General features: G+C 43.6%; 1 protein-coding gene across 5 annotated transcripts in view; it reads left to right on the forward strand.

Annotated features, from left to right (window-relative positions):
• ADGRV1 (adhesion G protein-coupled receptor V1) overlaps positions 1-27,261 on the forward strand; it is a 527,599-nt gene that overhangs the window by 300,555 nt on the left and 199,783 nt on the right. For all 5 annotated transcript variants that reach the window (XM_075593091.1, XM_075593079.1, XM_075593082.1 and 2 more), the window contains 3 exons: positions 2,062-2,201; positions 11,096-11,256; positions 13,794-13,894. In XM_075593091.1, coding sequence (XP_075449206.1) covers positions 2,062-2,201; positions 11,096-11,256; positions 13,794-13,894 — 402 coding nt within the window. The remainder of the gene's footprint in view (positions 1-2,061; positions 2,202-11,095; positions 11,257-13,793; positions 13,895-27,261) is intronic.

Below are 27,261 nucleotides of genomic sequence, written 5' to 3' on the forward strand. Positions count from 1 at the left end.
TCTGGGGACCCCCGTTTCCGAATATATTTACCTCCATAGTGGGTGCTGGTAGCCACTCCAGGGTTCACTGTATGGCTGTTTATCAAAGCTACCAGGTCCTGCAGGCCAATAGGAAACTGGGATGTCATCCAGTGCGGCTTCTTATTGGTCCAAGTGACGCAGGAGCTTTAAACTGCAGAAAACTGCAGGAGATACCGGCGCCCCCTTTGGAGTTGAGTATTAAATTAATAGAGTTGAGCTCCGGAGACCCCCTGCCTCAAACCTGTATTAAAAAATGGGAAAAAAAGAAAAGAAAAAGAGCTTGGGATTGCACCTTTTAAACAAAGAACCTAATTTCTATGTGTTGGACTTTACCCATAAGGCTGATTCTAAATTGATCATAGCAACAACACAAGGAAAAATATCCAAGATAAGGAAGCACTAAAACCCCTACGTACTGTAGTTGTGCAAAAAAGATGAGTAGTGAGGTTATTTAATACTTACATTTTAATAGTAGTTACATTAAAATAATTATTGACTCAAATATAACGACGAGCTACACTTCTGTAGTTATAGGACCACTTGGGTCTACAAGCCCCCTGATCTGCTGTATATAGTATTCTAATTGCTAGAGTTAATCTACTCAGTGCTGGTGATATATACCTATTTGATATACAGTTATTATTCAGATCTCACAGAGTGCGGGGCTGTTATAGACCTAGGTAGTAACCAGGACTGCCTCTGCACATCGCTAGTGGGTAGTATTGTGGATTTGCTTCCAGCCTAGCATAGGGGGTGTCCTTGAAGACATTCACTTTTTCGCCTTGAGAAAGCGCACTATGCAAGTGAAACATAGGTTGGCACATTGCGTTACCAGTGATGACATCATCATAGTGTGAGATTATGAGGTGGTCCATAACACCACGTATAGGGAACAGCCAATAAACGCTCAGATGTGTCTAACCTTTTGTTTTTAAAACCGCCAGTTTTTAATCTTATTTTGCTCATCATTCTATGGGGTCTCGGGCTAATTGCTGAATGGTGCATTAGCACTTCGTAATGCCCTCCAACTAACATATAGCCTAACCCCTATAGTGCCATATACTTATGACAAACAAAAAACTTCAATTGATTCTGCAGTGAATGAAAGGCTTAACGGCATACAACTCTAATGCCCAGTGCAGGAGATATCAGTGATATGCATCGATAGGATTGAATAACATTGGAACTGACTTTTGTAACAAGCATAATATTGAGTTACACATCTGTAACAACGTGAGGGTTTCTACTTAGATACATTTGTACCCACTCAAACATTGACACTCACGAACATAAGCTAACAAAGTATCAATGCCCAAGCAGCATTCAGACTTTGCCTACAGCAATTGTATTGAAGCTATTTGCAAGTGTGCAGGATGCTACAGTAGATCACGGCCAAACGTGACAACGCTGCCCCAACTCATACTGTACACTGATCTCCTGGCAACTACTTAGGTCTATAACAGCCCTGCACTCTGTGAGATCTGAATTATTAATTAATTATAGTGGAGCATTTGATTAATTACTGGATATCATATATCGAATAGGTATACATCACCAGCACTGAGTAGATTCACTCTACCCATTAGAATACTATATACAGCAGATCAGGGGGCTTGTAGACCCAAGTGGTCCTATTACTACAGAATTGTAGCTCGTCGTTATATATTTGTCAAAACTTATATGAATGTAACTACTATTAAAATGTAGGTATTAAATAACCTTACTACTATCGTATTTGCACTACTACACAAGGGTTTAGTGCTTCCTTATCTGGGATCTTTTTCCTTGTTTTGTGGCTATGATCACTTATCCCAGCCTAGCACCGCTCCCACATTGTACTATTTACCTGAGCTGTGTGAGGATTCCGTGGTCCCCTATTTACCTAGTTTGTATTCCAGATTCTAAATTGACAATAAAAAGGCAGAACCGCTTCATCCAGAGGTGTTTCACCTTTTAGTAACTGTATGCAATGTTTTTCAATCTAAACTCTAAACAACTGAAGTGCAATGTGTGATATTTAACTTTATTTTTGTGGTGCAGATTTTATCCGTGAGTCTGAAGGGCCACAGCTCCTATCCATTACAAAACAATAATGAGGTTGTATATCGGATTTATGCAGGAGGGCACCGAATTGTCCCACGTATGTCACTTTGTCTTCTTTGGAATCAAGCTTCAGAAAGGTAATTTACTAAAAATGAAGACTTGTAAATAATGCTAAACAAAGTACTTTATTCTACAAGTTGTTACTTTGTTTTATGAAAATGTTTTGTAAAACAAATATTTATAACAAAGCTCAGAGAAGGGCAGAAAGGTAATGGAAGAATTTATTCAGAATGGTTGAGACCTTTTTTAATTGGCATACTGTACTGACACCCTCAAGAGAAGTTGGTCAAACCCAAAAAGACTGTCATCTTATAATGGATTTGCATGTCAACCACCCAGGGGGCTTTAAAGAGATGTGTGTAGAGGTACATATAATGGAGACCGATTTGGGTGAAATTATATCTTGGCTTTATTGAGCCTGTTCCTTTATCCAGACAAAACAAACAAAAACAACAACATAACAAACCCCTTTAACATTGTAAGGGCTAACGTACTTCCCCAGACCCTAACTGCTGGACTGGAGGGATATTCCCATTACCAGCCTATTACCAAAGTCTCAGGAAGTACCTTAAGCAGGTGACCCTCCATGTCAGTCTCTGGCAGGTTCCTGGGTCCTCTGTGTCCAGGAAATATAGGTCTCTGGGTGTCTTGATCTCAGCACAGCCTTTGTGCTCAAGACAGTGTCTGTGTGCAGGCTTCTCTGCTCCCCTTATTTCAGTCCAGGACAAACAATTATGAAGACCTTACAGATGCCGTCTCCAGTTGAAATCCGCCAGGCTGCCCGCGGGTGATTTTGTGCGCCCCCCCCCCTTGGCACGCGTTCACCCGCTAATGCTTGAAAAAAGCCGGGTGAAGTACGCGTGCGTTTTACGTGCACACGGTGTGGGGGGGTGTAGGCGGACGTTCACAGAGGTACACAATTGGAGACTTTATAAGGTGAAATTATAATAGGCTTTATTGTGCCTTTTCCTTTTCATCAGGAAATCATCCAAACACAGGGGAGGGAACAAAGCTTCTATTCACTTGGGAGTATTTCTAGTGAAATCCTATGCAATTAATTCACATCTCCCTTAGTAAAGCATGTCTCGCAGCCCCAAAACATATAGCATGAAATAAGCAGATATAAGCAGTCTCTTAATAATGAAAGTCTTATCTGTTAGCTGCTGTAGAGTAAGCTTCTCTGTTCTCCTGGAACCGCACCTGTGCGTGCACAGAAAATCAGCATCCAAGTTTAGAAGTCTTATTTGGTGTCTTGAAATCAGCTATGCTGTGCAGAGCTCAAGACCGGTCAGCTCCAGAGATATGTGTTCTCTTGGTCAGTCTCTCCTGGGAGACTCAAGAACACTCCTCTGTCTCCAAAGTTCAGCTCTCAGTCAGAGCTAAGGAGTCACTTCCTGTCTCAACAGACAGGCTTTTGTAAGCAATCAGGCAGGTGGTGTTTATTAATTGACTACCAGCAGTTAACCACCACACTGCTAGATTAAAGGCACATTACTTGAACATGGATTACTCCCCTGTTACATACCTCCCCTGTTTGTGGGAAGCTCAGGCTTGCCACGGCCAAAGCCCATCCTTCCACTCTCATTCTAGATATCTCAGTGACTTGAATGAGAGTGGATGGAGGAAGAGAACCCTCTGTCCTGTTGGGATTGGAGCCCTTCCTCCAGTTTATTCGTGTCTCCTCCTGTAGGTGTTTGAGATCAGCACCCCTCAGTCGCTCGAGGAGGACTTTTTCCAAGTATAGTCTTTTTTCTACGTGCGCGGTCATGAGATTTCCCTCGCGTCGGGTGCTCGTCTTATTGTAGGCATACTGTATGGCAGCAGTGCAGAGCGTTTAAAAACAGCCCCTTTTAGATTAAGTTGCAATTCCACACCCACTTCCAGAGAATGTCCCATCTTTTCAGCTTCATCAGCTAAGGATTCTTCTGGTTTTAATTCAGCACATGTACCTTCTTTTGTTGCCTGCTGGGTGGCTGAAGGTTTTGCTAGTGCTTGTTTAGGTGGTTCAAATTTTGCAACCTTGTCTTTCAGATGAGCGGTATTCCCAGCTCTCACTGTACCCTTGTCTTCATGGGTTTTTGAGGCTGTAGGATACTGACGCTTAGTCAGGGTCAATACTTGTCCTTGTAGGACTGTAATCTCATCCGCGACAGATCCCTGTTTTTTGAGTGCGTCTTGCAAGTCTCTTCTCAGGGAATTTATCTGCATGCTTTGCTTTCTCTGAGCTTGCCTCCACATTTTTATTGCATTGTGAAGCACTATGAACTTATTTGCTTGGGCCACAGTTACTTGTTTCTGTTTCTGGACCTTCTTGTGCTCCCTTTTGTGCCGCGTCACCTGGGTTCTAAGCTTGGCTTTTAGCATTGCTTTGGTGATGCTCAGGGTAGCCTTCAGTTTCTCATGCTGCTTTGTGGGGACATACTTGGTCATCAGACGTTCCTGCAGCACTTCAATTTCTTTAGCAGCCTGCAGCTTTTCTTCCTGCAGCATTCGCTGCTTCTCCTCAGCATACTGGAGGTGTGTATGCAGACCTTGCATTTGGTTCTGCAGTCGGTGCTCTGCTTCAAACTTTTCCTTGACTTCTTCTGTCAACTGAAAATTTTCTTCTTTCAGTTTTAAGTTTTCTCTTTTTAATCTTGAATTTTCTCCTTTTTCAGTCTCTGTATTCTTCAGGACCTCTTTGCAGTCCTCCTTCCATTTACGCACATCTGCTTTGAGAATGACAATCTCCTGGCGTGAGACTTCCTTCTCTAGGTTGAGGGTCTGAAGCTCCTTCTGAGAGACTTTGAGATCTGTATCAAGATTGACAGTAGTTTCTTTAGCAATGTCCAGCTCCTCAGTGAGACTGTGTAGTTCCTTTCTGGAAACTTCCAGGTCTGTGCGGCAGCTGTTGGTCTCATGATGTGAGGCATCCAGTGCTCTGCGGAGTGTCTGAACCTCTTTCTGAGATACGTCTACCTCTATCTGGACACTGTTGACCTCCTGTTGTGAGGCATTCAGCTCTATGCGAAGAGTGTGAACTTCTTGCTGGAAGACTGTCATCTGCTTCAGTACCTCCTCATACTTCCGCTTTAGCGTAGCCATCATTTTATCAGATTGGCTCTGCTTTTCATCCATGGCGGAAATAGTAGCCTTTGCAGTATCTAGCTCAGTCTTGAGATCGTCCAATTCTGTCCTGGCTAAAGAGTAAATTGTGAGCACATCTTTTTGTAGCCTCACGTTATTTTTCTGTAGCTCTGTGTAACCATCTTCCTTTTGTTTCAATTGTTCACGGAGCATATCACAGTCATGCCTGGCATTTTTCAGGGCATCTTCAGGGTTGGTCAAGGGATCGTCACTCACTGGTTCCGGCTCCACTTCCCTGGGATGGTTGGTTGAGGGTTCCTCACTGTTGGCACCGGACAGACACTTCTTTGGGGTACATGACTTCTGCCTTGGGCCCTCTGGATATTCGGTTAACCGCGGAACGAATTCTCCATTTTCTCTAGGCTGCAGGGCAACTCGGTCCCCCTTTTCCTCCACAGGATATGCGGTACGTGAAGAACCGCTTTTCCTTTTCTTTTTCCGCTTTTTTGATTTGGATGACACCGTCCCTTCAGGGATATTGGGGTCTCCATCTTCATTTGAAATTTCAGCAGCATCACTGGATCCACCCGGCTTTTCTTGCAACTGTAATAGCTGACGGAAATATTCGGTGATCCTCCACTGCTCCCGCTCTGTCTCCTGCTGATCATATTCGTCATCAAAGGGAGCTGTCTTTTCTGTTCGTGCTGAGTTCAGGCACCCCCACCATTCTTGGGGTGTTTTGTGGGTGTGACTCGGTTCGGGTTCCCCGTAAGAGATGTCTTCCTCCTTATTGGACTGGAAGGGCCACTCTTCCGTGGGGTAGGGTTCATTACAGGAACGCTGCATCTTGTCCTCCATTTTTAGGCTATCAGGTGTAATTGTCTTCCTGACCTCAGGAGGCGCTATTGCAGCTGTTGCCACTGTATTTTCTAGAACCCCCAATTGTGGTAGTCCTACAAGTGGGCATATTTTGCTTGTAGGGGTCGTAGCTCTCACAGGCATCTCTGTAAAATTTTTCTTTCTTGGGTAATTTTTTTTCAATATCAGCAGTACTGTGCATGCATTTTCTCTTATCAAGTATACAAGATGTGCAGTTGCTAGGTAAAAAAAAGTCTATTTGCTTTACACCATTTACTTGCTAGGTATAATCTCTCATTAGGTATGCTGAATGTGTAGTTGCTAGGAAAAAACTTCTGTTTGCTTTACACCATTTACTTGCTAGTGCAATCTCTCCGCTTCAGCAACAGAATTTGGTTTTCTGCCTTAGTTCAGTAATTTTTAGTCTCATCTTTGGGTATTATGGCATTCACACTTCACTTTGGGTGTCTGTTTTTGCTCCCAAGATATATATAGGCAGACTTTTTTACTTGCAGAAAAAAAAAACATTCTTTGCAGTGGACTATTTCTTTCATTCCCGGCAGGGTGACTCAACATTCAGCAATTAGTTTTGAAAAACCTTTTACACAGTTCAGAAATCACTTTTTCCCCTATAGGGCAATTTTACACTCAGCATTTGTTTGCTAAAAATTCCCCTGCTTCAGCACAGTCTTGTATCAATTTTCACACTTTTCTGCATATACTCCATTCACAGCTGGTAGCCCTATGCGGTGTGGCAACCTTTATTTGCAAAATCAGTACCACTCGTGGGTCACCATCTGTATTCACTGCTTCAGCGAAACTTTTGAAAACAACAAACACCTATCCCTTTTAAGGGCTGACTCACTTCTTGAACCTTGACTATGGCTGGAAGGCAAAACCCCTATTTCAATTACCATATTAAACTTTGTGATAGGCAAAAAAAGATTAGCTGCTTCCGCAGTCTCTCTCCTCTTGGGATTGGGGCAAAGAGTCCATCTGTGGTTTTGTAAGTTTTCTGTGGTGTATATTCCTTTAACTCTGATCTCTGCTGCATGAGGTTTTTTTTTCTAAGTTGCTCAGATTGTTTGTAGGCAAAAAGCATTAAAAAAAAATTCACATAAAAATCTCCGGTCCTTTTTAACTACAAAGACACCTCTCATCTCACTTCGGACACCATATGTAGACGGACGTTCACAGAGGTACACAATTGGAGACTTTATAAGGTGAAATTAAACATATAGCATGAAATAAGCAGATATAAGCAGTCTCTTAATAATGAAAGTCTTATCTGTTAGCTGCTGTAGAGTAAGCTTCTCTGCTCTCCTGGAACCGCACCTGTGCGTGCACAGAAAATCAGCATCCAGGTTTAGAAGTCTTATTTGGTGTCTTGAAATCAGCTATGCTGTGCAGAGCTCAAGACCGGTCAGCTCCAGAGATTTGTGTTTTTTTGGTCAGTCTCTCCTGGGAGACTCAAGAACACTCCTCTGTCTCCAAAGTTCAGCTCTCAGTCAGAGCTAAGGAGTCACTTTCTGTCTCAACAGACAGGCTTTTGTAAGCAATCAGGCAGGTGGTGTTTATTAATTGACTACCAGCAGTTAACCACCACACTGCTAGATTAAAGGTACATTACTTGAACAGGGATTACTCCCCTGTTACAGGGGGTTCCCGTGTAAGAGCCGCACAGAGGGTAAGACAGAACCGGAGAGGGCATCTGTATGAAGATTGCAGTTTAAATCACAGAAAGAACTGGAAGAATCGCTACCAAAAAACAGGATAGAAAATATCAAAAGAAACAAAGCAGAACTGAGTAAATGACAAGAAATTAAGCAATCCAAAGGCGCAAGAAGAAGAATTGAATATGAACAGCTGTGCAATACTCCTCAAGCCTACATAGTGTACGCTAGTAGCTGCAAGAAGTTTCTAGAGTTGAGGACTTCTACATGAAAGTGTACAATAACACATGACATAATCTATCAGATGTAGAACGACAAGAAACCACCAATGATAGTCCATGAATCTAAGCAATATAATCCATGAAGATTGGAATGCCCTGGGTAAGGCCTTGCGTATAGTGCCCGCGACGGGCGATGGCGATGTGATGTCGCTCAAATACAAATACATTGCCGCCCGGGCGCTTATAGTAAGCGCGACGGCAACAATGCGACTTCGCGTCGTCAAATTTGGAAGCTGGCAATATTTGATTTTTCAAGGGCTGTCACCTCATGTGACAGCCCCTGAACCAATCAAATGCCAGAAAGCCCACAAAGCTTCCGCAAAGTGAAATATAACTTTCGCTAGCGGCGTTGGCGATGTCACGCGTCACCCGTCGCGGGCACTATACGCGCGGCCTAAGACTCTTTATGTGCTTCTTGAAGAACTGGAAAATTACAAAAATAATGGATTAATGCTATAGTTATGCATATTTACAGTGAAGGAGACAAAGAAGACCTCAAGAACTACAGACTAATCAGTCTATCTCCCGTCATTTGCAAGATTTGTATGAATATATTTACTAATTTGCTGTAACAAAGGCTGGAATTTTCCCAGAGAACAAGCAAGAGTTCCAAATGGATACAATACTATGGGCAAGTCGTACAGTACATTAAGTGATTTTTTGAAGTAATGAATCTTGATCTACCACTTGGCTTAGAATTCATAGATTATGAAATAGCATTTGGTTCTGTCTACACCTCAGTGGTTTTTAAAGCATTAATATGACAAAGCATTGAAAAAGTGTACATTGGTTTTATAAGAAACATTTACGAGAATGCCACATTAACCATTAACTTACATGAAGATACAAGCAAGATGAAGTTCAGCAATGGATTGCAACAGGGAGACACCAAAGCTTTTCACAGCAAAATTGAAGAATTGTTCAGGACATTAAATTCGGAAGAAAAGGGAATCAAAATCAACAGTGAATACTTGAGTTACCTTCGATTTTCACATGACATTGTCTAGAAGAATGTAAGATGGTGGGACTCTACATGAATCTCAGCAACACCAAAGGGATGTTCAACAAATATGCCCACTATGCAAAGATCAAAATAAATGAAATAGAACTAGAAGTTGAACACTGTGTCCACATTGGACAGAATGTATCAATAGATGAAAACCTTTTGAATGAAATAAATAGGAGAATGAAAATGGGTTGGAGGGCATTTGGAAGAAACAAGACAATCTTGCATGTGAACGTTCCACAGTTCTTCAAAAAGGTGTCAAACTAGTGTATTCTGGCTGTGCATACAGGACTGGTGCCAGGAATTATTGGTCCTATGGTGTCCTTCAGATCTGTGTACCTTCTGTCCATCCTCCTGTACTGTGCGAGTACCATCCGGGTTCCCAGTGAGGCTACGCACTGACGTCACATTCCCAGGCGGGTCGTCTGGAAGAGTGGAGCAGAGGGGAGGAGGTTCTCTGAATGTGGAGAGACACAGGACCAACAGGCAAGAAACAGCTGTGAACTCTGGCTGGAAGCCAGAAAACATTATGGACTTTGACTGACATTCATACCAAGGGCCAGGAGGGATTCCAATCCATACTTCTCCCGGATGATACTTATTCTTCATTTGTGAGTTGCCATTTTTTCTCAATACAATCTTTGTTGTTTGATGTTATCACACTATTGTCTTCTTTTTCCCCTTTTCTTCCCTTTTTTTCCCCATCCCACTTTTTTCCAGTCTATCCAGATTTATGGATCCAGAGGTCCAAACCTGTATTATGTACGCCATTCTTTCATTTTTCCACATATGAAATCACTTATACATACACATACAAGCCGTTTGTTTGCGCTCCCGAATTCAGTTTTTTCTGTGCATACATATGTATGGGAATCTTGACCCTAAATGCCAAGATTTTAAGAAACTTCAGAGAACTCAATGAAATGGGGATATGTATGCTAGGTATTACACAAAGAGACAGGAAAATTAATGGATGGGTTTGAAACCAAACAAAAGCCTGTGACGTTATCACAAGGGTAAACAAATGAAAAATGCCAGTGGGCTGAAAATATCGCACAAGAAAATGATGATCGTTGGTTGGGGTTGGTACTTGACTGGATTCCAAGGGATATCAAAAGACTAAAACAACAACTACAAGTACAGTAAGATAAAAAGATGAAATCAGTAAATTTGTTGGAGCAATGTGGAGAAGAGAGGCTTGGAACCGCAGTTCCTGAAGACCGACAAATGCGGGACAAGATTATATATTGTACACACACCTCTCCCTCCCTCAGTTTGGTTTGTGAACATACTGTACAGTATTTTCTGATATATATCGAAAAGTTCTGCAAAGCATTTGTTTTTTGTTGCCATTTTGCAATTTGTATAAAACTTACGTGCATGTGAACATTTAAACAAAAGAGCTAGAGTTAGCTCTGTATCACATTCCTTGTTTGCAGTCCTTAGGAATCTGATGGTTCTCTCACAGGAACGGTAAGAGGTGGTACTGTTGGGTACCCTGCCCTAGTGCCCTGTAACACCCGGAGCATTAGTTCTTTTCAGCATCCTCCAAGTACCACTATATGTATTGCATTTATATACAATGCCTATGCTCAGGCATAAGGAATTCTGACCTTCAGAAATGGGTAAAAATAGTCGGGACCCGTGTTGCCCAGCACACCTTCTGACCTGCACAAGGAGGTAGAGGCATGTCATCCGCCAGTAGGATCCTTCTCCTCACTTCTAACTATTTAAAGTCAGTCACTCATTATAATCATCACTTGACTCAATCAGTTAACTCCTCAGTCATCACTTATTCTATATCAGTAATTTACACTACCAAGTTCAAACTTGAACTCCAAAATTCTAATTGTGCATTCCTATTTGCCTATGCCCTATTTTTGTTATTCGTAGTAAAGACTGCCGAGCAAATTTGCTAAAGAGGGCACGTTTTTAATGGTTAGCAAATATTTGATGACTTTCACAGACTTGTGTGAAAGTTTCACACATCTATCCCCCGTTTTTTCTCTTCGATAAACCGGAAAGTTAGTGAAATGGTTATGTTAAACCTAAATGTTGCAATAATAATATGCAATTTGTTTTTGTAGGTGGCAGCCAAATGGTCAGTTCTGCAAAGTTGTGTCAGATACAGCTGACTACGTGGAATGTGGCTGCTCTCACATGTCTTCCTATGCCGTGTATGCGCATACTGACAGCCTTTCCTCATATAATGAAGCTTTTTTTTGTGCTGGATTCATTTGTATTTCAGGTTAGTGACTGCAAAAATTGTTATGAGGAAGATACGCAACTGAAAAAGAAATGTGACATTTACCATGATTTCTTTCCATGTGATACACAATAGAGATGGGCACTTTTTTTTTTACAAAATTTGTAGTTCACCGCACAAATGGTATTTTTAGCATTTTTAAATGTTCGCAAATTCATTCGAGTTCGGGATAAACCACCACTAGTAATTTTTTACATTGAAATACTCAAAAATGGAAAAAATAAAGTTTGCAAGTTTACGCGGATAACTTTAGCTTGTAGACAAAAGTTAACAGAACACAAAACCCCACCAAGCTCTTTTTGGGAAACCCTGAGCCCCCACAAAATATATGTATGTATTTAAGTGTCAAAATGGAGTGCTATTGAGCAAGGCATATGTATACAACAGACGACAGAGAAGCCCAATGCTACATCCAACATGACAGAAATACACAGTAAAATACTTATATATTCTCTTGAAAAAGGGTCATTTAGTTTAACCCTTTGGCCAAAGCGTTGTGAGCCTGCGAGCCACGACAAGGCAGACAAAAGTTAACAAGTTATGAAGTTCGGATGAAAATATTGGGAAAATATTTGCTCCATGTACACATTTGTTTCCCAATTTTCTTCAACTCCCCCCCCCCAAAAAACCCCCCGCAAACTGAATTTTGCCAGATTCACTAATTTGTACTGCCTTATATTGAGAGTAGTAGCTAATTATGTAAAAAAAAATAACGTGTACAGTACCAATGTGTGCTTTTTCTAGCATTGTTTCAGTATGTTTTGAGTTCCAGTAGTGCCTCTTTTTAATTATAACTCATGGTTCATAGAACAATTGTTTCCAAGATACAGTACCATCATTTTCTAGAGATTAAAAAGGCTGTCAACAAGAAGCTACTGTACTAACAAGCTAATAAGGAACATTGACCTATGTTCTATGAGGTCACTGATTGTTTGACAGGTAGAAGTGGCCCATTGGCCATCTTGTAAATGAGCAAATGCTCAATAATAACAATTCTCCAGACCTACTGTCCTGTGTCCAGGATTACAACTTCCCAAGAATAGGGTTGATCCACAGTCTATACGTTTATCTACATCTTCTAAATGCAAGTCTAGGGTAAAAAAACGAAAAACACCAGATGTATTAAAGAGAAAATTTAATTGAAAGTGACGTGCTCTTTTGTAAATGTGTCTAGTATTTTTACATATGTACAGTATTGCACCAGTTTTGCAGGCAGGAATTTGACAAATATCACTCAGAGGGATATTCATTAAACTGCAGATACTGCAGATCGAGGCACGGATTGGGAAATGGGAGTAGCACTATCACAGTTTAAACAAGGGTAGAGATGATCGATATAAGCGCTGCTCCGTTAGATGACAGACTCACCAGGTAAGGTAAAAGCAATTTATTAAACCTACATAAAACAGATAGTTAAGAACATAACAAAAAGATCTCCTCCCACGTGTTTCGGGCGAGTTCGCCCTTTCTCAAGGAGTGATTATTTGAAATGAGCCCTGTGTGTTGAAATTTGCATAAATGTTACTTAATCAGGTGCAATACATTAGACAACCATTAGAAGGGAGTTATAAATAACACCCTCCCTTCATGTCTTGTTACACTCCTTGAGAAAGGGCGAACTCGCCCAAAACGCGTGGGAAGAGTTCTTTTTGTTATGTTCTTTAGTATCTGTTTTATGTAGGTTTAATAAACTGCTTTTACCTTACCTGGTGAGTCTGTTATCTAACGGAGCAGCGCTGATATCGATCATCTCTACCCTTGTTTACCATTGTATCGCGGTCGCGCAGGAAGTACGTCATTCACCCTTTCAGGGAACACACGGTCGGGAGCAACAGAGGGGATGGACCATTGTGAGCTGCGTGAGCTCTATCCTTGGCCGCTGGCCCCACATGGGAAGCGTGTCTGCAAGTGGCTCTTACCCTGTACCTCCAGAAGGCTACTTTCCTGCTCCACATATTTCCTTATTTAGCTGGACAGCTGTGGGAGTCATCCTAGAGTGGACAGACGGTCTCCTTGGATATCCACTATCACAGTTTAGTAGATAACCCCCCCCCCCCAGAATACATATTCTCAGTCACTCCTAATGCAAGTTGCATTAAAACAACCTGTGTTTTGAGACTTCTGTATGTTATAGAAATATATTTAATTACATTAAAAAAACATTGTCCTTCTGTAATGCACTTCACTGGGAAGGTTTTAACCAAGGTCTTCAGATTGTACATCTAGTTAGTTATAAGAAAGAACTGGGACTTTTTTTGGTGTTTTTTTCCCCCTTGTTGACTGAGGGGTACGATATTAAGTACGCTTAGACAGCTCAGCACCCCACAATGAGTTGAATGAATATCTACACAGACTCACAAAAATAAAAATATATCAATAACTCTCTAATACTAAAAATAGGGGATTATGCATGTGAACCAAGTTAGTATCATAATATGAATCTCACTTTCCATTCATTTTGGAGAGTATTGCTGCTCTAACACTAATGTTAAAAGTGGTTGTTTTTTTCTTGTCTGCAGGGTTTACTTTGGCCATTCTTTCACAATTATTCTGTACAAGGTCTTCCATGTTTGCAGCTAAACTTCTTACTCACATGATGGTTGCATCTTTAGGAACTCAGGTAAGAGAATGCATGGCACATACAGAATACCATTAGCCACTGATAACCCAGCTCTGCTATTTCTAAACTGAGATGAATACTACATTACGTATGTTTTCAATGTCAAACTGCGATTTTAGCACAATTGATAATATTTTTATATGTTAAAGGGGGAATGCATGAAGAATGCAATCATCATTTTAGATATACAGTATAGACAAGACAAATCAAAAGGCTCCCATTATTTAGAAATTGAGAGGCACAGAAGCAAAGACTTTATTTAATTACAAAATCATTATCCAGGAAAATCATGTTGAGATACACATGTTATTTTCAAGTATGTTCTAAGATACCAAACAGTGGCAGATAATGCAAATGAACAGAATTAACCAATATAGTTGCAGGAACAATCTAGAGTTTTCTAAGAATGTTGGTGAACGGCCTTGTACTGGGGTAAAGTAAATCTTTCACGCCATTCTGTCAGCAACATGGAAAGTAAAACTGTGATAAAATAATAGCAGCTGAACAAGCTATCCAGGAATGTACTTCACAGCAGAATGAAAACGAGACTTGCGTTTCAAGTTCTCTTACCATAAGCAAAGATAAACACTTCAGTGTGGCATAAAGTAGATGTTATGTCTGTCTGCTGTTGTGCTGTGATGCAGACCATTGTTTTGTCCCATATACATCCGTGTCTGATTGAGAGAGGGTTGAAAGGAGTATGTACAGTAGTTATATAGTTATAGTTATATGATACATATATTGTAATAGGATGCATCAAACTTTCTACCACTATTTCACCTTTCGCTAGCATTTAAATCCTCCAGGTTTTAGGAAGACTTTCATGGCATTCTTAAATTTGACACAACCAAAAGCAGAACATGGTGCAAAGTGCACTGATAATCTAGATGTAGATAGGCATGATATCATATGCATTTCATCTCAATATATAGCAACTATAGTGTAGTATGGGATTTGAAAATCTGCCACCACTAGGCACTTAAATGTTGCGGCCGCCTCTTTGCTGCCTCCCCCGCCTTCTGAACCACAGCGTAAAATGCCACGGACGTCACCAACGTGACATCGCACAGCGTTGCTTTGCTATGGTAACGCGACATCATGATGTAATTTGCTGCTGCGACGTCGCATTGCCATGGCAACGAGACGCCGTGTGATATCACGTTGGTGACGTCCGCGGCGTCATTTGGCGCTGCGGTTCAGAAGGCGGGTGGCAGGTAAAGAGGCAGCAGCAACAGCTAAGTGACTTCCCATTAGGCCCAATAGGTCCGAGAGTGCGGCAAAAGTATATGGGGGCGGCCATTTTTGCCGCCCCAAAGTTTTGCCGCACTAGGCCCCCCTCCTCCTTCTGCATTCCATGCTTTATTTCAAACACTTTATGCCATGTGCAGTGAAATAAAATAGTTGTATATAGATCTTTGCAGTTTTTTTTTTTTCACCCCTCCGGTCTAATGGGAAATCCGTCACTGAGTATGGGGCAACAACACAACCCTGCATGTTATCTCCATTAATAATGCCCTGTCTTTGTCCTTCATGTCTCTGCCAACTTTTGTGCTTCCCACAGCAACTGTCATCAAATCTTCTTTTCTCTTTCACACTACTCCTCTGCACCCAGGGGGCATCTATCTCTGGAATTCCCCACATGTTATGTGGGATCTGAGGCCACGGTACATTCTGGCTAAATAAAGGTGCAGCTAAATCAAGCTCACTCTAATCCTATGAATTCAACAATACATTGAAGTGGGGGAGGGGGGGGGAGGGGGGGAATGGAAGAAAAAAACCCGGCTTGGATTGCCCCCCTAAAACAATTGGACAATAATACATATGTGAAAGCAGTGTGATTATTTTACTTTGGAAGGAGGTGGGATTACAACTTTGAAGGGATGTTTAAGTCCAAATCGCTCAATGAGAGCAGGTATTCCAAGAAACATCTTATAACACCAGTGGTATGGATCTCAGTTTTAGTAAATGCTGTTTGAATATGCATTATCTTCATTAATACTCACTATGAAAAGGGACAATATACTGCATTTAAACCACAACTCTTCTAGAGTTGTTATTGGGAGCAATACTGATAAGGTGTGATATAGTGCATACTGTCACTTAGAAAAGCTGCCCCGCAATGTATTTTACGAAACAATTTGGTGCATAGTGTATGGCCGAAAGCCATTTATGGTCACGATGAATGGTTTGAAGACACATACGGTTTCATTGTCTCAGGCATGGCATTCAACTGACACACAAACATTGAAAAAATGATCAGAGAACTGCAATTACAAGAAATCTATATCATAAATTCAACAAATATCTATTTTCTTAACTTTTATTCAATTTAACGAAAATTCTCTGTTGCAGTGAGTAGGCGCCCTGAGAACACGTGTGGGTTCTGAGAATAGATTTTTTTATTTAGCCTTAAAACGTGGAATACAAAAAGAGCTTACATCCAGCGTATGTACAAAATAACATAAAGCGGCTTACTTTCAGCAGGGTTTAGTATATTCATACAGTTCATAACATGGCTGAACTAAACAAACTGGTGTTCGTGGTGCAAAATGAATGTGAATATACTGTAACAGTGCAATATAACCGTGCAATAAACCCAGTGAATACAAATAAACACTGATATCACTTATAATGCATCTCCATGGAACAGGATCCTCCAAAGTGGTTCCTCCTTGAAAAACCTCATGTAGAAAAGAAAGCACAGATGCATGCAATATGAAAGTAAAATGTTAATGCACCATATTGCACGCATCTGTGCTTTCTTTTCTACATGAGGTTTTTCAAGGAGTAACCACTTTAGAGGATCATGTTCCATGGAGTTGCAGTATAAGTGATATCAGTGTCTATTTGTATTCACTGGATTTATTGCACGTTTATATTGCACTGTTATATTCACATTCAATTTGCGCCACGAACACCAGTTTGTTTGGTTTAGTGTGTTTTGCGGTCTGGGTTACCGCAGGTGTTTAGGCTGCATCTGAGTTTGCTCACAAAATATAAATTTTATTTGTTTGCGCCTTATTTTGTTCACTTTACATAACATGGCTGAGCCTTTGGTTCACAGGGCTCAGTCTTTAAGCAAGAAAAGGGGTCTGCTATTCCAGTAACTGCATGGTTCTTTAGGGTTCCAGGGTAAGCCCCAGACTGCAGCAAGTTCCAGGCTTTTAAACCCAGCGAAGAGCTAAGATTTAATCAGCTCAGCGCTGAACTCAGCAGCTACACATGCAAAGTAATTAGGCTATGAAACTACCCTGTTACATTCCTCCCCTTGTTTGTGTGTGGCTGGGGCCCCACACAACTAAAGCCCAACCCTCCACTCCTTGCGACATGAAGTCTGCATTGGTATTTTCCTTTGCCGGGCCTGTGTTGTATCTCAAACGAGAAGGGTAGGAGTGCCATATACCAACGTGTTAACCTGGCATTTGACTCCTTCGTGGAGTTTAGACACTTTATGGGGGCATGATCCAGCACTTATCCATTTGGGCCTATAGGGGCATTCTCTAGACCATACCATTTGGACAGGCGCACATTATTTTGTGAGGTCTCTTAGGGTTGCCATAATTGCAGAGTAAGTTGGGATAAAGTGCTGGTAATAACTTGTTAAACATACTGTAACACGGAGTGTACTTACTGTATGTCTTTGTCTGTGGAATCAGAACTTCTTTCAGATAAGCTACCTTACTGGTCAGTGGCTTTACCTTGCCACCCACAACAGAATAGCCTAATTATTTTGTTTCCACCTTCTCTAAGGCACATTTCTTAGGATTGGTGGTGAGCCTTGCCTCTCTCAGATACCTGAGGACAGCTTTTAGCCTTTTTAGATGGGCCTGTCAGTGTTTACTGTAGATGACAATGTCGCCCAGGTAGGCTGCGGCATTAGCCCTATCAGGTCTTAGCACATTATCCATGAGTCTCTGGAACATGGCTGTGGCTCCATGCAGACCAAATGGCATCATCACAAACTGGTATAAACCCATCGGAGTGGACTCGTCTTCTATAGGTATTTGCCAGTATCCTTTTGGGAGATCAAGTGTGAATATATACTGTATACTCTGCCGTACCAAGGGAGTTAAGCAATTTGTTCAATCTTGGCATCGGGTATGCATCAAGCCTGGATACCGCATTTGCCTTTCGGAGGTCCACACAAAACCTTACCTTCCCATCTGGGACACATGCAAAACTAAATTTGTCTGCCCTGTGAGATCCAAAACAAATCCCTGAATTGGTTAAATATCTCTAACAAGTCCCCTTTCTGTTCAGAGGTTAACTGGCTTCGCATAGGGATTTGATTGTCACCAAAAGTGTTCCCCTATGGGGGCTGAGGACCAAGATCCATTTCCACTTTCACAGGGTGAATGAATAGAGATCTCTGCATTTTCCAGGTTTTCTGTAAGTTTACATGGTAGATCTGTTCACCCTTCCTGGATCTTGGTTGAGAGATTTCGTAATTAACATCTCCTGTGCGTCGGATTACTTCAAATAGGCCCTGCCATTTGGCTAGAAGTTTACTCTCACAACTAGTTAAAAGCAACATCACTTGGTCCCCAGGTTCGAACACCCTAATGTGAGCATTTTGGTTATAATATCCCTCTTGATTCTCTTGAGCATGTTTAAAGTTCTCCCTTGCAAAATGGACGACCATGTTTCAAATGTCTAACACATATTGAAGGGTATTCTTAGAAGTTACACTCAGCAGCTACACATGCAAACTGATTAGGCAGTGAAACTACCTGTCACACTCCCATATTCATGTGTGGCTCTAAAATACATTGTTGGCCCTACTACAGATGTAGTAGGTTTCATTGTTGCTTCTGGTGTGAAATGTTGGGATATATTGTGATATGTTTCATCAGCATTGCCATTGTATCATATTTTAATTTGTGCTAAGATATGCTGTGTCATCTGGGGGAGTAATGTCTTGTGCTACTGTATTTCTGTTTGTTATCAATTACTGTTTTGCTTCAGTTTAATGCCAAAGAGTGGGCATGTTTTGAAATAGTATTTCAGATGTTTTGGGAAAAACTCATTCATAATGTGGTTGAAGGTTATATTTTAAAGCCTTCTTTGATACTCTAGGAGCTACAGAATAAGGTGTTTTCCATGATTTTTTTTTTTTGCTTATTTTGTTCTTTTAACCCCAGTTAAAAAATTGTTAAAAGAAACAATTTAAGTGATTTGACATCATTGGGCCTCGGAGGGCACCTTCTTTGTTTTCTGTTTTTTAAACATGCCACCTTTGTATTCATGTTGCACATATATTAATAGAACCACAAAGCCCTACGTAACTTCTCAAACATGGGCAAGCCTGAGAAAACAAGAGTTGGCTTTAGAGCTGAGAGGGGAAGTCAAATCTAAACAGTGTTGTGAGAAACTAAGAGAAGAGGAAGCAATCCAGCCCTGCAATCCATCAGTTTTATCAGATATACACCCCTTTTGAGTTTACATACAGCTGCCAAGTTACAATCAGTACACTGTGCATATCCTCAGGGACTCTTATTCAATTTATCCATTACATCAACAACACCAGCTAAATGCGTACAATTATATTTGTTTCGGTTCCTCTGGTGCTAGATTTTGCAGTGCTTTATATAACTGTTGTTTGTTCAGGAGGAAATGTGTTTTTACTACTTCATATGCAGTAAAAATTTTAAGGGAATAATCTTTTAGAAAAAAAAAATGTTGTTATGGTTCCAATTGTTTAAAGCAACAGACTTATATCATAAAAAGACACATAGATACAGAGGGTGAATGTAATGCTACAATACATCCATTATTGCAGTATGTGAATGCAGTGATTTGGTTGGTGAATTGTACATCTTATGATGAAGGGGTTGATCAGTGTTGCTGAAAAACAGCTTAAGTCCCAGAATTTATATATTGTATTATTCAGTGATCAGATAAATCTTATCACAATTCAGTTGACAATCAAAATATAGGTCACCACACTGCAGAGCTAAATGGTACCTGCATACAAATATTTAACAGAAAAAAGAAGTACTGTAACATTCAGCCTCGTAGGTTTGGAATGTGGTGTTATTTCTTCTCAGTAAACATATGTTAACTTAAAAATTGCTCTTTGTGTATACAGTATGTAGCACCCCTGAGTGTATCTGTGTGTATACCAGTTGCTTGACCCATCACAGCTCTCAGCATTTTGATAGGAGATCAACAGCACCAGGGAGAGATACAGGAATGGTGTGTGTGTGTGTTGCTGGGAATGAGCCAAAAACAGAGCAGCAGCAGATAGACTGCAACTCCCAGAAGTCCCTGCTGCTGTAATAAGAGCACGTGACATGCTCTGACCAACGGCTGAGGGAGGGAAAGGAAAAGGTCATGGGACCAGAAAGGAGTCAGTTAGTTGGCCTACGGAGCACAAGGTGTGCAGAGGTAACTCAAAAGAGAGAGACAAGTCTTTCCCCGGAGAAAGAGGCAGTAACTACTCCTAACCACAGGCATGGGAATTCCCACATGGAGCGCTCGGCCGACAGTCTTGCGTGCTACCCCTAGTGAAAGGGACAGATTTGCTGGTGGCACAGAGCCATTTATTGACCATTCCCCACAGAACCGGGCTGCCCAAAGCCCATAACAGAGAAGTGTGTATAATTTGAGGCAAGGGAGTGACCTGCGCAAGCACAATTGCCCACGGGGATCCCAGCACATAAACAGCTGGTCCGCCTCCATTTGCCACAACACAGGCCTGCAACGATTTTCATCCATTGGTGCTGCCCAGTAACTGGGGCCCCAGGGATATCGCAGGGACTACCGGGACAATTGTGCTGGAAAGGGAGGGAAATGTATATGTTTGTAAAATTGTGTTTATAAACTGTGATATGGTTAGAGGACGGGAGAGGCGACAGAGAGAGGGAGAGTGCGACAGAGAGAGGGAGAGTGCGACAGAGAGAGGGAGAGTGCGACAGAGAGGGAGAGGGCGACAGAGAGAGGGAGAGGGTGACAGAGAGAGGGAGAGGGCGACAGAGAGAGGGAGAGGGCGACAGAGAGAGGGCGACAGAGAGAGGGAGAGTGCGACAGAGAGGGAGAGGGCGACAGAGAGAGGGAGAGGGCGACAGAGAGAGGGAGAGGGCGACAGAGAGAGGGAGAGGGCGACAGAGAGAGGGCGACAGAGAGAGAGAGTGAGCGACAGAGAGAGAGAGAGTGAGCGATAGAGAGAGAGAGAGAGTGAGCGACAGGGAAAGGCGTCAGGGAAAGGGTGAGGGCGACAGGAAAGAGGGTGAGGGTGACAGGAAAGAGGGTGAGGGCGACAGGAAAGAGGGTGAAGGCGACGGACAGGGTGACACAGGGAGAGGGTGACACAGGGAGAGGGTGACACAGGGAGAGGGAGCCTGGGAGATGGTGACACACTCACAGACACACACTCACAGACACTCACAGACACAGACACACACTCACAGACACACACTCACAGACACACACTCACAGACACACACTCACAGACACACACTCACAGACACACACTCACAGACAAACTCAGTGGGTGGGTGACTGGATGGGTATTCATTGGAAGGGAGGAGGCCCACCTGTTCATCCAGGGCTTGCTTGTCCTCCACATGCTTCTCCACATGCTAGCTGCGGGCTTGGGGTCGGGCAGCCGTGCAGCCAGGCAGGGTGGTCGGGCAACCAGGCGGGAGGTGCAATAGGTCGGGCAGCCAGGCGGGGTGTCGGCAGCCATGCGGGGGGGGGGGGGGGTCGGACAGCCAGACAGGAGGTCGGGCAGGAGTTGCGGCAGGTCGGGCAGCCGGGCGGGAGGTGCGATTGGTCGGGCAGCCAAGCTGGGTGTCGGGCAGCCATGATGGAGGGGAGGTCGGCCAGCCATGCGGAGTTGCAGGAGATTGGGCAGCCAGGCGGTGTGTCGGGAAGCCATGCGGGGGGTGTCGGGCAGCCAGGCGGGAGGTCGGCAGGAGTTGCGGGGGGGATCGGGGGCAAGCGGGGGTCAGTCGCACGGCCACACCAACCTCCCAGGTGGGAAACGTGGCCAGACAGGGAACTTTGCCTACCCCCCCACCTCGTACGCATGCGCGCCCCACCCCCCTCTACCTCCTGCCCAGGCTGCAGCCATGGGGACGAGAGTCAGAGCAGCCAGCCTGCCTTTCTTACCCGCTCCCATTACCCTGCTCGCGCGGGTGCCAAAGGAGAGTGGGACAGAGGGGAAGCGCCTGACTAGCACGCACCAGGCTGCACCCAATAGGTCAGGCAGCCAGGCGGGGTGTCGGCAGCCATGCGGGGGGGGGGTCGGACAGCCAGACAGGAGGTCGGGCAGCCGGGCGGGAGGTGCGATTGGTCGGGCAGCCAAGCTGGGTGTCGGGCAGCCATGATGGAGGGGAGGTCGGCCAGCCATGCGGAGTTGCAGGAGATTGGGCAGCCAGGCGGGGTGTCGGGAAGCAATGCGGGGGGTGTCGGGCAGCCAGGCGGGAGGTCGGGCAGGAGTTGCGGGGGGGATCGGGGGCAAGCGGGGGTCAGTCACACGGCCACACCAACCTCCCAGGTGGGAAACGTGGCCAGACAGGGAACTTTGCCTGCCCCCCCCCACCTCGTACGCATGCGTGCCCCACCCCCCTCTACCTCCCGCCCAGGCTGCAGCCATGGGGACGAGAGTCAGAGCAGCCAGCCTGCCTTTCTTACCCGCTCCCATTACCCTGCTCGCGCGGGTGCCAAAGGAGAGTGGGACAGAGGGGAAGCGCCTGACTAGCACGCACCAGGCTGCACCCATGGGGACCCAGCCTACCTCCCACCATGGGCAGCAAGCGGGGACCCCCCCAGCCTACCACCCGCCCCAGCCTACCACCCGCACCAGGCAGCAAGCAGAGATCAGGTGAAGGGGTGGGGGGTAGGGGCTGAGCCAGAGCTGCCAGCAGCCCTCTTCCCCGCATCAGCCCAATCAGGGAGGGGGATTATTTATTTATTTTAAAAAATAAAGAAATTTGGCCGCGAACAGGGGAATTCATAGAGCCGCAGCATGGGTCGCTAGCAGCCTTATCCAGTAGCCACGGGCGTGCGGGCGACGGATTTGTCGAACACTGTATATATGTATGAAACAGAAGAGTCACTCCGCGCTGGTGCTGTCTTATAGGAATATTAGCCCTCTTGCTGCCGTCTGCCTATGGGACTCCACACCCCCTGAAAAACATGAGCTCCTGGAAGGGAGCTCACAGATAAGAAAAAACAGCAGTCAGAAAGGCGCACTGAGTGGCAAGTACTTTATTAAAACCCCGGGGATAGGCAATAAGGAGATAATAGCATTGGTACACATAAAGAATGAATAACAATAGGAACAAAGAGGAGGTGGGGGGGCAGGCAATCTAAGTGCTGGTATGACAATAGGGTCCGGACTCGATCTACTCACTTTTAAAACAGCAGAGACACCCGCGGTCTCCAATGTGTAGAGGTTACGTGAAGCTGCCCCTGTGGACCTGTGTCCCTGGGGTGGTTGTGTTGGAGAGCGCGGGTGTCCCTGCTGTTTTAAAAGTGAGTAGATCGGGTCCAGACCCTATTGTAGCACATTGTGTCCTAAAATGTAAATACTCTCTTCAGAGCATGCAAAAGTTCATTCAGAGCCCAAAGAATTACTTATTAAATGTTTAATATATATAAAAATACAGTGCTTAAATTACAGAAAAGGATTGCCAGGACATACTAGTACAAAATAGTACATATGAATGAGCAAGGTATTAGGAAAATCATATTTCAACAGAGGTGTGTTTTGGGCCAAACACGTTTAATTTAATTTCTGCGCTAGTGACCTCTCTGGTAGAAATTCCTGATATGTGGTAACGTAATGTATAGGGATTTCTGTTTTATCCTATTTTAAGAAACTTTCATGCATTTACAATTACAGTAAATGCATGAAAGTTTCTTAAAATAGGATAAAACAGAAATCCCTATACATTACGTTACCACATATCAGGAATTTCTACCAGAGAGGTCACTAGCGCAGAAATTAAATTAAACGTGTTTGGCCCAAAACACACCTCTGTTGAAATATGATTTTCCTAATACCTTGCTCATTCATATGTACTATTTTTCCTCATTGAAACAACATCAGCCCACCCCTGTCGTAAATCAGCTGCAAGATTGAAAGTTTTATGAGACTAAAAAAAAAAAAAAACTTCTGCCAAACAACGTTGAAGTTTTTCCTCAGTATATACACACTCATAACTTCCCTTCTCTAATACCTAGAGACACATGTGTTGCATCAATAGATTCAGGTGGTCATGATCGATGAGACTAATCATGACAGTCTTTATCCTAAATTTGAGTGACAAAGAGATATCTGTCCTTGGCACCTCTTACCCATACAGTGTTTAATCTCATTACATGCCACTCTGTGCCACGAACACACACACACACACACACGTAACTCTTAGTATGCACAGTAGATGACATCACATGATATTCTAATTTTTAATAAATAATAATTATTTTTCTTTGAGGCTGACAGAATCATCTCTGGCTAGCGTTTATGACGTTCTAAACAACACGTGTCACTTTTAGTGGGCCATCCATGATAGGTCCCTCAATTAAATCTTTGAAGACAAGCACAGACCCAGAAAAATTCTTGACCTGTCATAACCCCAATATATTGTATTTTTAAATTGAAATTGTTGTACCATTACCCCTGCAGCACCAGATTCATTAAAATACATAATATCTCTGTGACAGGGTGAATGAACATCACCATCCATATACCTGGCAAACCTATGTTTAGGCTTGCAGTGCAGCAGTGACATGGTTAAGTTTCAGTTGAGAAGGGCTGCTTAATTAGTCTGACCCCAGCTGCATAATCAAGGTGTTTTAAAAACCCCAGGCTGTACACACATGCAAGCTAGCTGGTCAGGAGACAGGACTGAAATACTGAAGAGATTACTGCTATAAGGTCTGTTTTTCAAAGTACATGTTTGATAACTGTCTGTATCCTGCATGCTGAAGAGAAGCTGCCTTGTTTTCTATGCTGAAGAGAAGCTATTTTGTTTTTGTCTGCTGAAGAGAAGCTATTTTGTTTTTGTATGCTGAAGAGAAGCTATTTTGTTTTTGTGTGCTGTATGTTTTTAAGGCTCAATAAATAAGCCTTATCAAGAGAATCCACGTGTCTGGTTGCATGTACTCTGGAACAATCTCATGATATTATCATGACAAATAACTGTTACTAAAAGGAATGGAAGACTCGACGAGCTTATGAGCGAGATGTGTACAGTCTCCCCAAAGCCCTTGAATGAGATTTCCCCCCCCCCTCCTTTCCATATGCTCCCTTACAAGCTGTAGGAAAAGTACTAGACAGTCATTAAACTATCAGTGAGAACATCCCCTATAAATGGTTAAGGACATTCTCTGGAGTGAAGTTCATCCCTGCAGGGAAGGACGGTTTTGAAAATTGGATGGAAACCGTAACCCAAATGATACGAACTGGCAGTATTCTGATGGTGAAAAGTGAAAGATGCTTACGGAGAGTCTGAGAGGCCGAGGGTTAGACACTATTAGGGTGTTGTGATTGCGATCCCCAGATGCAACCATAACTAAGTACTTTTCCTAGAGACCGAGGAATGGTCTGTTTCCAGTATGGGGAGCGCGGACATCGGGCTGCTCACTGGAGGGTACCAATTGAATAAAGAAGCTTTCAAGGAGGGAAACGACAGAGCAACCTGGTAAAGGAGCATACTAGGCCCAACGCAAATAGAAGCTCCATGAATAACACCCCCACAGACAAATAGGGGCATCCCAACCTGCCGATTAGTATTCTTGGCCTGTCGTCCAGAGTGAAAGCTTCTATTGAAGGGAAGGAGTGCAATGTTCTTCTGGACAGTGGGTCCCAAGTTTCCGTAATCTTCCCGTCATGGTACAACCAGTACCTGAGACACCTGCCCCTGCAGCGGCTAGATGAACTTGTTGTGTGGAGCCTCACTAATGCCAGCTACCTGTACTTGGGCTACGAGGTAGTGAAGTTATAATTTCCCAAGGAAGTCGCAGGGGTGGCCGGACCCCTTAAAGTTGTTGTGTTTGTAAACTGTGCTATGGTTAGTGGGCGGTGATCTCTCACCACGTTAAATCAAGGGGACAGTCTGGCTCTTTTCCCCATCTTTTATATAAAAGAAAGGTTAACATCCAACGCATGTGTCTGGTGACTTTGTCTGATTTTACTACACTGTTACAGTGAGTCCCATGGACTCCTACGGGCCCCACAGCTGTGGGGGCCCCGGGGACCCAAGGGGACCCCCCAAGGGCCCACAGACACCCGTGGGAACCACCCAAGGGCCGCCAGACACCTGTGGGGATGACACCGGGGATCCCCAGACACCCGCAGGGACCACCCGTGGACCCCGTTGGGGCCTGCAGGGACCAATGGGGACCACCTGGAGGCTACAGAGCCTAGCGGGGAACACCCAGAGGCCCCCAGACACCTGTGGGTACCCCCCCGGGTGCACTGTTTGGCCTGCGGACACCCGTGGGGACCACCACCAGCCTGTGGTATTAATCATGTGTCAATAAAAATAAATATTGGTTTTACAGTATGTGGGGGCATGGGGTAGGTTGTGTATTGGTGCTCACTAGATATTTCATTTTAAACATAACAGTAATGTACAGTAGCAGAGGGTCTCCGGAGCAGAACCTTGTTGATTTGAGGTCTAGGGACCCCCTGCTTCTCGAGATACAGGCCCCGTTATGGGGTGCCGGTATCTCCTATGCATGGAAATGTCTCGCGTCACATGATCGGGACATTTCCATGCATAGGAGATACCGACACCCCATTACGGGGCCTTTATCTTGGGAAATAGGGGGTCTCCAGACTTGTAATCAATGTGGTTCAGCTCCGGAGGCCCCCTGCTACATTACTGTAATGTTTAAAATTAAATAAAACCCCGCGATCAACTGTGAGAGGCGCACAGTTAGTGACTGATTCAGCCTATCTCTTACTGCGTGTCTATTACAGAAAGGCAGACCCCGGTAGGACTCACACAGCAGGGACTCCTGCTGTGTTAATCCAATGGGCCATTATAGAAAATAAAGTTGTCCTCCAGCGCGTGGTCTTATTGCTCTTTTCTTCCTTATGTAGACAAAAAGACAACAACAAAAAACACCACACACAAGTGGTATAATAGGCGTCGACACCAAGTATCTTAATCTATAGAGAAGTAGAGAACTTGACACTTGCCTGTGTGTTTGTTCCCGTAGTGCATACTCCTCTATTTTCCTTCTGCTGTTACCTTAAAAAGTGGAGAGAGGCATAGCATAATACTGTTTATTACAAAAATAAGGGAGGTGAGATAAAAATACACTTACTGCTGCGGCACAGTTTATTCGAGCATTTGCCCGTTCTGTGCCGCAGCAGTAGCCTGGCGCGCGCCCGAGTGTGACGGGCG

The sequence above is a fragment of the Ascaphus truei genome, chromosome 1, assembly GCF_040206685.1.
Source record: "Ascaphus truei isolate aAscTru1 chromosome 1, aAscTru1.hap1, whole genome shotgun sequence".
Taxonomy (NCBI): domain Eukaryota; kingdom Metazoa; phylum Chordata; class Amphibia; order Anura; family Ascaphidae; genus Ascaphus; species Ascaphus truei.